Source organism: Oxyura jamaicensis, chromosome 15 (assembly GCF_011077185.1).
Source record: "Oxyura jamaicensis isolate SHBP4307 breed ruddy duck chromosome 15, BPBGC_Ojam_1.0, whole genome shotgun sequence".
Classification (NCBI taxonomy): domain Eukaryota; kingdom Metazoa; phylum Chordata; class Aves; order Anseriformes; family Anatidae; genus Oxyura; species Oxyura jamaicensis.
Genome location: NC_048907.1, coordinates 2,030,515 through 2,043,195, shown reverse-complemented (window position 1 = coordinate 2,043,195; position 12,681 = coordinate 2,030,515). Strand labels below are relative to the sequence as shown.

Here is a 12,681-nt window from a genome sequence, read left to right as displayed (position 1 = left end):
CTGAATATAGCCAAGGATCCAAAGCAGTAATGCAACAGAAGAAAGGCCCTCAGAGAAAGGCCACATTTCCTATGGAAATCTTCACATCCCAATTCCTTAAAACTGCAAAAGCATTTTAATCACCAGAAAGAAAGAGTCCATAAAAACGTAGGATAAAATCCATCACTGAATACAACGCTTAGGTTCCATAAACAGGTCGGTAAAAGCAAACCGCACAAGATCACCTCCAGAGTTTGCTTCAACGTTTGAAACTGGTGCTAAGAGTCAGGCTTGCCTACAGCTTTTTTTGTAGCCAGTGGACAAACCCAAAGCAAAAGAGAACTACTGTTCCACCACACAACTGTGATAATCAATTGACAGAAAACGTTACCTCCTAGTTTTCCTCTCACAACATCTAAGGCTTCCTGATACTTCTCCAAACGTTCCAGGATCATGTAGTAAAGTTCGACCTTAAAAGAAAGCTCAGAATGCAATGAAATTTGCTAGTAAAACAAACACAGGTGTGCCAAGAAATAAAGTGACTCTTGTCACTGTCATTAGGAGATAGCAAGGACTGCAAAGCTATCTTTAGCATCCCAGAGGGTGGAGCACTCAGGAATTTAGGTCTTTTTTCCATTCTCAGTCCTAAAGTTTCTCCTGGGGCCTCCCAGGGAGCAAAAACAAGTACTTCATCTGTCAAATCAAATGCCAAAAAAATTCCTTGGCCACACTCTAACGCATCTCTCCCAGCCCTCTGCTCTGTTTTCCTTCTGTCCCACTACATTCACATTACTTCCAGAACACTACTGATTATCATCTCAGAAAATCGTTAAAATAATCAGCTTCCTTTAACGCTGCATTCCTTGTCTCAATAACATTCAAGTCAAGCTGAAAATATCTGCACGTCTTACTTCAGCCTCAGCTTCGATCTTATCTTCTTTCACCATTTTTTCCACCATTCTTTCAGCTAGTGGCAAAAACATCGTCTTCGAGAGGTTTTCATCCTGTGCTGAAATAGACTAAAGAGAGGAAGAATTACTCTAACAGTTCAACTGCCCCACTAGAAGAGGAAAAACAGTAAATCAGATGCTTTCACCCCCAACCCACACGTTCAGAACTACCATCTACAGCGTGCAGAGAGCAACGCTGCTCCCTCTGCCTTCAACAAGCATCCTGAAACACTCCCTCTTGATTTCATTGTATAGAGACTCTAGACATGCAATACCCCCAGCAAATAACACGTAGCACGAACATGCTTCTATTTTCCATGGTATGGTATTTCAGAGAACCTAACTACTGCCTCTGTGCTTATTTTTTTTTTTGCTTGGCCAAGGCTTTGTCAGCAGATTCAAGCAGCAGTCGAACCACCTAACAGCAGCACAGCTGACCTGCTGTTACCGCGCGCTTTCTGCAGTCGGAAAGATGTGCTCAGTCCGGAACTCCTAGAACCTCCGTAGCCTACTAACAGAGAACAGTTCTGTCCAAGGGGCTACAGATGCTATTCGTTACCTTTCTAACTTAAGAGGCAGTAGGGTACTAGTGCAGATAAGAGAAGAACTCAAACTGTATAAGCGTGGTAAGGCAGAGCAGTTAAGCTGCATTAAAAACCACTGTGTTTGTTCTCAACCATTTTAGTAACATGGTTTCGGGAAGGTATCCATTCTCCCAGCATCATACAGAATGGCTCAGACAGACATTTTACTTCAAATCTCTCTGTATTTTCACTCAAAACATTTCTGTGTTTGCACTATACCTGCAGCGAAAGTCACTCATTTGCAACACTGTACACACCTGCATGATCAGGCTCATCACGGACCAAAAATAGTAAGGATTTTTGGGTACGATTTTATAAAGTGCCATTCCAGCCTGAAAAATAGAAGACAGGTTAATTAATCCTAAACCACAGCTGTTTACGAACTCTTATGACAGACAACGCAAGTTAAGCAACAACGATGGCAAGAAATAACTCAAAATCAGCAGCTAGAGCAGAGGATTTTTAGTAACCCATAAGCCCTTCTGATACCTAACTTATTGCTGAAGAAGAAGAAAGAAGGTGAAACCATTTCGAAGATCAAATACTTTGTGCAAGTCTGACAAGGAACAGCAGTGAGCAGGTGCACGTCTGGCTGCCTGAACAGATGACAGCTTTAATTAGCAATGGTAACTGCATCAGGAAGCTGAAGACTTATTCTTTTAAGAGCAAGGGAGACGTTTCCATGCTCAGTTAGTGCTAAAAGGCACACCAAAAAGCACATGCCTTCCTCATGTGAGCAGCTGCCCTTCGCTCATTTCAGACACGCACACTGAGATACCAGAGAGACGAGGTCACCTGTGCACACAGAGCAGCGCTTACACAAAGGTCGAGCTGAAAGCTTGGCTGCATCAAAGCAGAACTACAGTATTCAGGATTTTCTAGCCTAACACAGAAAGAGCTATTCTAGTGTTTCTCTCACAGATTTCCAGTGTCTGGATAGAATGACAGACACTGTTTCCCTAACGAAATTAATTGTAAGAAACCATACATAATAGAATACTATTCCTTCCATAGGACTTTTCCACTCATTTTCTGACTATTCTCAGTTTGTACTTCCATTATTTTCAGCTGAGATACCCCAGAACACAGGCAACTGAGGGTTATTGTCACTCTCCAACCAGTTAGCATCCCTGTGCTGCATCCCTTACTACAGCTAAAGCAAGGCTCCGGTGCTGTTCAGTCTTACACAGCCTAGTGCTGATATATCAGTGACATCAGGTTCCTAGGAAATTCTGAACCTTAAAGTATAAGGAAAGGAGAGTGCATGTTCCACTTGAAGCTAATAAAGCCTTTAAAACAGAATATATGGACAGGAATACCTAGAATTAGTTTTTAATCAGAGAAAAAATCATGGTATAATTTGCTCAGATTTTTTGCACACATCGCCCCCCTCCCAAACACATCATTAGTATTAGGTTTGCTATAACCAACATACATGAAGTTCTTTTTGAGCTACTGTAACTCAGGCTGATCAGTAAAGGAGTATTTACAGCCTACACATAGTAACAAAATGAAACAAAATTGAAGCAAAAAATTGAGACTGAAACTAACTTCATACAGGCATTTATCACAGCATCTCTGAGAGTTTCTGGTTATGAATAAGTGGACCACCAGATATAATGTAGCTCCTCTTGGGGAAGAGCTAGAATGTGGCTTAAATTAACCTTGACTTTTTGGATATTCAGCTACACAATATATATCAAGCAGGAGGAACCTTGGCAAATTTCACATACATCAGTAACTTTGTCCCTGTCCATAGTTTGATCTCAAGCAGCATTCTTAGAACAGAGAACAACACTACTGCTCAATATACCCTTTTAGGTATTTAAGCCACGCTTGTACAAAAATTCAAGTCACCTTAACACAGTGGGAGCAACAGGGAGTTTAGGAGTCATTTACTTGGCTCTGTGCTTTTTTATACAGCAGAGAGAGCGCACATGCTCTGAAAAGAATCTTCCATTTATAGGCATTCTCCAGGCACCTCATTTGGAAGGGATGAAAACAAAGCTCACCAGTACGACAACGTTCTGCCAGCTGAGACGGTGTACTTAAGAAAGCACTTTTAAGTTTTTCTTCACTGAGTTATGACCTATGCAAGCCTACTTTTATGTTAGATTCCAGAGGCAAGAGCATGGGCAAGACAGCTCTTCCTAAACAGGGCAGCAAATTAAAGAAGAAATCAAGTTTGAAAACATGGATCAGACTATCCCACTAGATCTTCTTGTACCTGCTCCCCAGTTCCTTCATAATATACTGCCTCATAGGTGACGACCACACTGTGCAACCCAAATTGACAAAAACCTCCCATCCCCAACTCGCCAGCATATCCTATCCGTCCAGATATGCACGCAAAAGGCACAATTATCACATCTCTTGAGAGGAAAAGGAAGCGTTTGTCTTCATAGAACCTTTTCCCTACGATAACGGCTTTCTCAGGCCTTCCATAAAAACTGGCAGACTAACTCCTGTACTAGCCCAGCCGTAGCTTTCTGGACAATCACATGCAACTTGAAGAGGCCTTACCAGTACGATAAAGACTTCAAGTGACACCTCAGAACAACCAGAACACAAATCGTTGATCTTACCTGTTGCATCTTCTTGTATTCTCCAACCCTGGCGTAGGCCATGAAGAGATGAGAGTGATACTCCTCGCTGTTGGGGACCTTCTTCACAGCTGCCTCATAAAGCTTAGTTACCAGCTCCGCTAAACCAAAACCACAGGTTTGAGTTGAGACACATTTGGGATTAAATTTAAAGCACGGCTACCTAAAATTAGCACCAGCGATACTCTCAAGAGTAATCTAATTATGCTCATCGACCACAGAAATTGTACTCTCTCCCGGAAGACCCCAAGCACTACAAACAGGGGAAGTGCTCAAAAAAAACAAAAAGTAGTTTAACAGCAACAACTGAGCAGAAATACTTCTAAGTCTTGCCTTAAGCAAGTTTATCTATTTCAGACCATTAAACTAAATCAAGACTTCCAGTCCTGCCGGAATGTGAATTCTGTATCAAGCACAAAGCATTTTCAGAGCCTAATACTCAATTATTTATTCTTACCGCAGGTTTGTCCAGAATAGTCCTATCCTGTTCTTTCTCAATTGCCTGCTTTAGTACCCTTAACAAGTTTAGAGATGCAGATAAGCAGCACGTGAGCTCTGACTTCTTTCAGAAGAGGACATGCAGTTTTACTCAGTCATTCACAATTTCCTATTTTCAAATAACACACTGCTGTGAGGATCCACATTCAAAGAGATAACAGAGTCAAAGGGGAGGCCACGATTTCCCTTGTTACACAGCTTCTCAGGGCCTGAAGCCCTCAACTACAGCCGAACAGCATTAAGCACACTCCAAATCACCTGTAGGATTTGTCAGCTCTATGACATATCATGACAAAAGATTGTAACAGGCAGCATTTACATCCCCTGAACCTCTTTAGAATATGCCCATACTTCAACTCTGGACTCCGTACATTTCTCAAGGAACTGTGGGTCAAACATGCTTCAGAAAAATGTAACTAACTATGATTTTTAAGAGAGGCAAAGGAAAAAGCTTACGTCTATGCATTTCCCGGTAAAGAATAGTTAGTGCTTGCAAGGAATTGTCATCTGTGGGCTCAAGTGCTGCTACTTCTTGTGCCAGAGCATACGCTTCATCCTGCTTGCCAGTCCTCTGCAAGCCAATTGCCTTTAGAACCTATTGGTACAACACAGAGACAGCTGTTAAAAACACAGTTGGCAGTTATCAGTGAAAATCCTCGCGTTCCTCGTGAGCAGAGGGCTTGCCCAAGCACCTAATTAATTCTACAGAACTCAAGTTTTTATGGAGCTTCTAATCCATATGGCTGCAGAGGAAGATTTCCAAATGCAAGCTGCATCAAACAGTGTGGCTTTGCGTTTCTTAACACGCATGCAGGCCGCTAAGGCATCAGCTGCAACTCAGATTTTCCTACCTGCAGGCTGAAAACTGACCAGTCCTGCCAATTTTCATTTTTTAATTTTAATAACTGGCCAGAGAGAAGGGACAGAAATGAGATTCAGGTCAATGACGCTCACTTCAGCTTGGGAAGCTTCCAAAATGTAGAAGCGGTATGAACCGCACAGGAAAACCCATGGGGAAAAGAGAAAAGTAGCAAGGTACTCAAACGTTCAGGAAAGCGAGGAACAAAACTCCTTTCCTTTCCACAGGGACACAAGGAGGGCAGCAAAAGAGACAGAAGAGTGGATGCCTCAGAAACCTCCAGGTTAGGTTTCACTAAGGAATACTTCAAGTGGAAGCTTTGCTCCAAACTAGTACAAAGAGGTACCTCGACCTCATGTCTAAAGGAGGCATTTTAGGGCACAGCTCACCTGCCCTGGTTGCTTGCAGTGGCTCTGGCAGGGCTCTGGACAATTAGCACAGGTGTAGCCACTTACACCAGTCAGAGGCACCTCCCTAGGAGGATCTGTATCATTTTTCAAACACAAAATTGAGAGAATTCTACATTTGGGAGGGTTCGGAGCCCACTGTGGTCTCCAGAAGCTCACAGGCACAGCTAGAAAATCCCAGCCAAACGCTCCAGCTCTCAAACCACACTCAGCAGATGAGCTCAGCCAACAACCACCACGCTTACCTTTGCGCAGTGAAGATCCTTGTGTTTTTTGAGCAGTTTATCTGCCTGCTGGATTGCCATTTTATTATTGCCATTATCAAGATAATCTGCGTAAGAAGAACATACACAGAGTTAGAACAGACCACCAGACCCTCCGGGAAGTCTACCTCTAAGTTCATCACAGCGTATGTGCTGTTAGGCCGGTAGTGCAAACCCCATTTTCCTTGCACAATTAGGACTAAGCCAAACATTCAGGAAACATGTCACTTTGTAGCCCGAGTATTCATCTCTAGTCATCCACACAAACAAGCTTTTGTAATTACTCCACGTAGCTCATTACACCAACAAAAGAGCCGTACAATAGAACGAGTTGTGCTGCAATAGCTCCTCGCTAGCGAGGGAGCTTACGCGCTTTGCTTCAGTAAAAGTATAAATTAATTTGGTGTGCCTTCGGGAGACCCTGAATGGCTTCTAACACACAGTAGGTTAGGAATCACACACTCGCAATCTATCAGAGTGCTGTGAGAAGACCTACTTGTCCACATGGTCTGTATTTCAAGCAGAACAAGCCTGTCCCCAACAGAGTACCACAAAGCTTTAACCAGAGAAGTTTTAAAGCCAAAAAAGTGGAGCGAGGACACCCCACTACCCAGTAACACTTCAGCTGTAGAAAAGCTCTGCCTCAGGACCACTTCCTCCTTCTTTCAACTTGGTATTTAAGTTTCAGCTCCATCTACAGCGCATTATCATGTTTCAGACGACGACAAACAAGCAATTTTAGATTAGTACACAGGCCCTCCGTGCTTCCCCTCCTTCAAAAAGTCAGGCTTACTAACCTAGCCCTTCAGAAAAGCTGAGCTGCACCTGCCATGCCAACAGGGACAGGTCTGCTCACGCTGTTCTGGCCTCTCCCCAACAGGTCATGAGCAGGGCTAACGCCGGACCACTGAAGTTACATTACACACCTTTGTTCTTCAAGACTGGTTCTTCTGAGAGAGCTCTGACTAAGTCAAGAGGTGAGCTTTGGTAATTCCTTGGTATATTGTACAGAAAGTGCACCTGTACTAACAAGATTTACATATCCAGCAGCTTTAACGTTCGCTTCCATAGCCAAGTGGTACAAATTTGGAGTAGAGCTAATTGGACTCCTGAGACCACGCGGACAAAACCTCAAATGAGGCAGCCTGCCCACGTGAACCAAAACAAAACGTTGCTGTATAAAATATACGGATGGTTTGAAACCCTGTTATTCTGCCCTCGCATGGGTTAGTTGGCCATTTTCACTTACTGAAGCCCGCGTGTCACCTTTTAACATCAAAACTTAAGCGCAGACTTCTCAGTGAAGAGGTGTTAAAAACTCTGCAACAGAGCATCCTGGTGATCTCTCCGTACACAGGCAGAGATGTCTCAATTTAAGGAGCTGTGTTGCACATTCACTTACACGCAAATTATCCACCAGCCTGCGTTGCCCGTCTTGGAGTTGTTTAACAACGAGCTGAAGCGATAAGATCTCCGCTTTAGGTCTTCTGAAGTAAATCAAACAAACCACAAACCTCTCTAAACTGCAGCAGAATAAAAAGACGGTGTTTTGCTAACAACAAGTAAGTTTGTTGGAAGCCAAAGGAGCTGGCAACTTCCAAAGAAATTCAAAGTAAAGGAAAATATTTAAGTCCACATTGGTTGCGGGTCTGTAGGTGGATACGTTCAATGCTTGCAAACGCAACCCATGAACCTCCAGGTGAAGGCAGACAAATTAAGATGAAAGATAAACGTATCTGTCAAGGAACGCCAAGCAATCAAGGCACAAGGCGCCAACTTAAAAGCACTTTTTAAAGTAAAGAATCAGACTTTTAACCTCACGCTGTATATCCCTGGTTTATGGCTTTTGTGAAATCACGTATGAATGATTCCAATCTGAATTCCAATCCTACGGTGCAGTTAACGCTTTCCAGACCTAGGAAGAAGCACTTTTAAAGCTCTCTCAGTAAAAGCCACGCTCTGTGAAGTCAGTACAGTGAAATACATCTCAGCATCATCTGCTTTAATCTCAGTTCAATTTACATTTTTATTTTAAGAACGTTTTAGACATTGCCGTTTTTATTAACGTGCAATTATTTGTGTAACCACAGAACGTACAAGAAAATGAAGAAAAAAAATGTTAAATAAACTGCACAAATGCAATCGTAATTGTGCAACAAACTTTAAAACAACAATAAAAGTGCCACCATACAGCCTTCCTTGATTTCACTGGAACCCAACACAGACGCAAATCTAAACTGAAAGGATCTCACTGAGAGCAGTGCTGGGCAGCAAAGGACGTTCCCAAATCACGCTCATCCCAAACCAAAGGCAGCTCTCCGTGTGTTTATAGGGAGTTTTCTTCTGATACTGGGGGGAGTACATTTTCTCAAATCTCCATCTATTCTTGTATTCTTGAAGGAATGACACCGTAGCCTGGGGAATTGTTTTTTCTTTTCTTTCCCTGCATTTGCATACACAGAAACTTGCCTACAATTTCTTAAGCAACCCCAACAGCACGCAACAACCTTGGGAATATTGAGGGACAGCTTAGCACAAGAGGTTTCCTAACAATACCGTCTCCTTGCAGCTACCTCACTCTCACCTTCAAATTAGTTTTTGTAGTAATACAAATAGCTTGTGCCGCTACACCTCAACACACAACCTTAGCGCATCTGCCTGGCTGTGATTTAATAAAGAATTAATTTCCAGCTGCCGAAGCAGCCCGGTACGCCAGGGCGAATCTCGGGCCCCGTTCACCGCCCGCTCCCCCGCAGCAGGAGGCGAAAGGACCGGGGGGGGGGGGGCTCCCCCAAAAAGAGGTGAGACCCAGCCCTGCCCCGCAGCGAGCCGGGACCCCCGCTACAACCCCCCCAAACCCCCCGGGACAGCCGCGACCCTCCCCGGCAGCCGCGGCCGTGCCCGGGCCGCGGGGCTCCGCCGAGCGGGGCGACGGGGAAGGGATGGGAAGAGAAAGGAAGGGGCTGCCCGGAGGCCCGCTGGCTGCCCCGCGGGACCTCCTCACAACGCCGGGAGCCGGCAGGGAAAGGGGCGGCGGGGTCCGTACCGTAGATGGGCCGCAGGCGCCGGTCGTTGGGGTCCTGCACATGGCCCCGCGCCGCCATGATGAGAGCGCAGAACCGCAGTGCGCAGCCGCCGGGCCGCGGGGGAAGGGGCCGGGCCGGGCCCGCCGGGGCTGCCCGCCCGCAGCGCCGCCACACGGCGGCTCCTCGGGGGGCTCCCGAGCCGCCGGGGTTGCCTCGTCCTACCCTTCCCCTCCGTTCCCTTCCCTTCCCTGCGGCCAGCACGCCTGGGCCGAGGCAGGTGGCTCCGCCGGCAGCGCCCTGGCGTGCCCCCTGCAGCCGCCCGCTCTCCGCTGCCCGGAGATTTTGCCCCGCTGTGGGTTTTTTGTTTGTTTTGTTTTGTTTTGGTGGCAAAATTTGCGTGCTGTTTGGTTTGGGGGGTTCTCAGGTGTGTAGGTAGGGCTCATGGAGGCTGCCTGGTAGTATGAGCGAAAATTCGCCTGAACGGCACCGACCTGTGAGCCTCTGTGGGAGCAGGGCGTCAGGCTGGATTGAATTTAGTTCATTTTATTTAGTTCAGGTGCCCCGGCTGCTCCTGCTGCACTCAGCAGTGCTTTTTGCGCGCTTTCTGCACACCTCGTGCCTTCAAGTTGCTCCCTGCCAGGCCGAGTGTTGGGGGGAGAAGCTGAGAATCAAGCAGCACGTGTGTCCTTTGTGAGCTGCCCTCGGCCATGCTATGCACAGACAGTAGCATGCGTCTTGGCAAGAAGTCAGCAACTCGTAAGATAGCAGGCATACTTTTCCTTTAGTAGGAACCTATGGGAATAACTTAATACTGTACTGCAAGATGTGTCTAACTAGTGCTTGAAGAAGAGGAGTGATAGATAACGACTGCACCTCAAAAACCTGTAAAACATTGTGTAAGTTGAGTTATAATTTGGCTTTATAACTTCAACTCTCCGTGGTATTTACAGCTGATTGACTGTATTAGTCATTAGTCATCTTCTATCTGCGTGCATCTTGAATGCGGTGAAGACAAAGTATGTGTTCTTTCACTTAGGGAGAAGGGAGTGTAAAGATGGATGTCATCCTCTAGGTAATCTTTTTTACCCTTACCTATTACAAGTTTGACTGTCAGCTGAGAACAAACACTGCATTAGATAAACTCTCTGCATCTGTGCTCATTACTTAAAATACTCGTGGATGCAAAAAAAAATACGGTTAGCTTTGTGTGAATGCGCATTTCTTGATGGATGCAGTGACAGTGTATACAAGTGGAACTATTGTCAGGAACTATTGTTCTGTTCAATTTAATCAATCCTTAGTTTTTGGGGAAACTCATTTTGTAATTTTTACTTGATATAATTATCATTTCTCTAAAAAATTACAGTGACTATTTGCTTCTTTTTTGTTCCTTTGTAGTAACTGTGCCTGTAAGATTGCAAAGCTCGCTTTTGCAGAGACCTTTTCCAGCACAGATCCCCAACTCCCTTTCTCCCTACTGTTACTCACGGAAACTCAGCTCCATTCTTTTGTGAGCTCAGGCTCATGTTTGCTTTAGGTTTTAGAAAAAGTAAGGTGAGGCATTACTCAGGGAGCAGTGCCTGATCCTGGCTGGGTTATTAATGGGATTAACTTGCATCTGCTTGTCAGTGCTGAAATTTGTGCCATCTGCAGCTGCGTGCCGCACCCTCCCAGCACGTCCCAAGTCCCCGAACACAGAGCCTGGGGGGCCGCGCTCTGCTGATGGCCTCTGCCAGGTTCTCTGAAGAGCCTGGCACAGACGTGGTATACCTGCGAGACAGTGCCAAAACTGATGCATTTTATTTTTATATATTTTTTTTAAATTTTAAGAACACTGGCCTATCTTGAGGTCATAGGAAAGATGTTGGACTTTTTCCTTTGTAAATACGGGAGGTAATTTTTTTGAAACCAGAAACTCAGAGGGGCCCAACTTTTCCACTGAGGGGAACACAATGTGGGAGATTAGGATGCTGTAAGTGTTTACCCACATTCTTTCATGCTAATTTTTAATGGAATTAATAGAGAAATTCACCATTTAGTCAATACGCTGGTAATAGGAAGTCAAACATTCACAATCAAGTCATAGGAATGACACTCCGTGAGAAATTCACCCAATCTGGGGAATTTTGGTAGAGGCCGTGATGTGGACTTGCTTAGTTTAATGCACTTTTCAGAAAACAGATGTTTTACTTGAGGAAGGAAAAACAAATAATACACAGAAATCTTTACAAGTCAGTTCCTTTATTTCCAGGGCTTATGACGCCTCGGTGACCTTTTGTTCTCAAGACGGTGCCTCATCAGATGAGGGTTGCAAGCACGAGCAGGGAAGTTTGTCAGTGGTTGCAGTTGTTTGGAGAAGTTGGATTCTTTTTAGGTAATTGCACAATTAGCAGCACTTATTAGCAAGCATTTTTAAGTTAAAGCTGGGTTTGACCAGAGGTTGCTTCACTTCCTTATTGAAGACAAGTCTTGCAGGGGATTAACTTGTGCAGTGGGGGTGGCTCCCACGGTGCTTTCCCCCAGGCACCCATGCACAAGGTCCTTTCCTGGCCTCCCAAACCCTTGTGCCTGCAAAGTTCAGCTGCGTGCTTACCCTCCAGACATCGCACCTTGTGTGCAGTGTGGGAGAGGGATTTTCCTCGATAACTTCATGTGGAAAAAGCACTTCTAGATGCCTTCTAACAAAATGCAGAACTCCAGCGCCCAAACGTGTGTGGTGTTCACGTGGTCTGCTCATCTCTTCCTTGTGCCTTGAGACAGAGGCATTGGTTTGCTTCAGGATATGCTTTGAAAACACTCTCTTGATGCATCTTAAATGCAGTTAGCCTCTTTGGTGAGGTGTAGGTTCCCTCCCAAACCCAGTACAGGAGGGAATAGAATCAAAAACCGAGAAAATACACTGTTACGGTTTGTTGGCACCTAAAAAAGCATCAAAGTGAAAAATCGGGGCTTCAAAGTAGTGAAGGTTATGAATTTTATAGCGTAGCCTTTTCCAAAATTGTCACTGCACCCTTTTAAGTGCTGTGCTGTATTTTGCTCCGTAGCCTGTTAGACGGTCATGCTTGGTTACCTGCAATTTTCCTGAAGACCTGTCAAGGAGTTTGCTATCTTTTGCTCAACGTTTGATCCTGGAATTCAGAACATGCTAAAGTGATGCAATTGATTAGGTGAGGTACCACCGGCCGTTTTACAGCCCTTTGGCCCACTGGGGACAGCGAACGGGTCTGTTTTTATGTTCTTTTGCTCAAGAATGAGGCACTTGGTTTGGAGAGGTGCCAGGCCGAGCCACAGGAACAGTTCCGCAGCAGATCTTAGACATGAGAGGAGCCAGGGTTTGGTTTAGGAAGGCAAAACCTCTGGAAGCCATGAATTCCTGCTGCACCGCCACTGAGGTGGCTGGGGAGCCGTGGTGGGGCTGGCTTTGGTACAAGAGCGAGCTGGTTTTGGAAGGGACACGTGTGTAAACATGTATTTTGTTTATATGTTTATATTTATTTATTTATACACAGAGC

The 12,681-nt window shown here is 45.0% G+C and overlaps 1 protein-coding gene and 1 long non-coding RNA gene across 2 annotated transcripts in view; one reads left to right on the top strand and one right to left on the bottom strand.

Annotated features, from left to right (window-relative positions):
• The window catches only part of NAA25 (N-alpha-acetyltransferase 25, NatB auxiliary subunit), a 28,002-nt gene extending 18,663 nt beyond the window's left edge, over positions 1 to 9,339 (bottom strand). The window contains exons 1-7 of the mRNA XM_035340197.1: positions 9,190 to 9,339; positions 6,126 to 6,211; positions 5,071 to 5,209; positions 4,099 to 4,217; positions 1,771 to 1,845; positions 891 to 998; positions 371 to 449 (exon numbers count right to left, since the gene is read on the bottom strand). Of these exons, the coding sequence (XP_035196088.1) occupies positions 371 to 449; positions 891 to 998; positions 1,771 to 1,845; positions 4,099 to 4,217; positions 5,071 to 5,209; positions 6,126 to 6,211; positions 9,190 to 9,247 (664 nt within the window). The 5' untranslated portion in view covers positions 9,248 to 9,339. The remainder of the gene's footprint in view (positions 1 to 370; positions 450 to 890; positions 999 to 1,770; positions 1,846 to 4,098; positions 4,218 to 5,070; positions 5,210 to 6,125; positions 6,212 to 9,189) is intronic.
• Positions 9,340 to 9,706: 367 nt separating this feature from the next.
• LOC118174707 lies at positions 9,707 to 12,638 on the top strand. The gene is made up of 3 exons (XR_004754746.1): positions 9,707 to 10,065; positions 10,568 to 10,723; positions 12,214 to 12,638. It is a non-coding gene; the product is annotated as an uncharacterized LOC118174707 (long non-coding RNA).
• Positions 12,639 to 12,681: the final 43 nt, after the last annotated feature.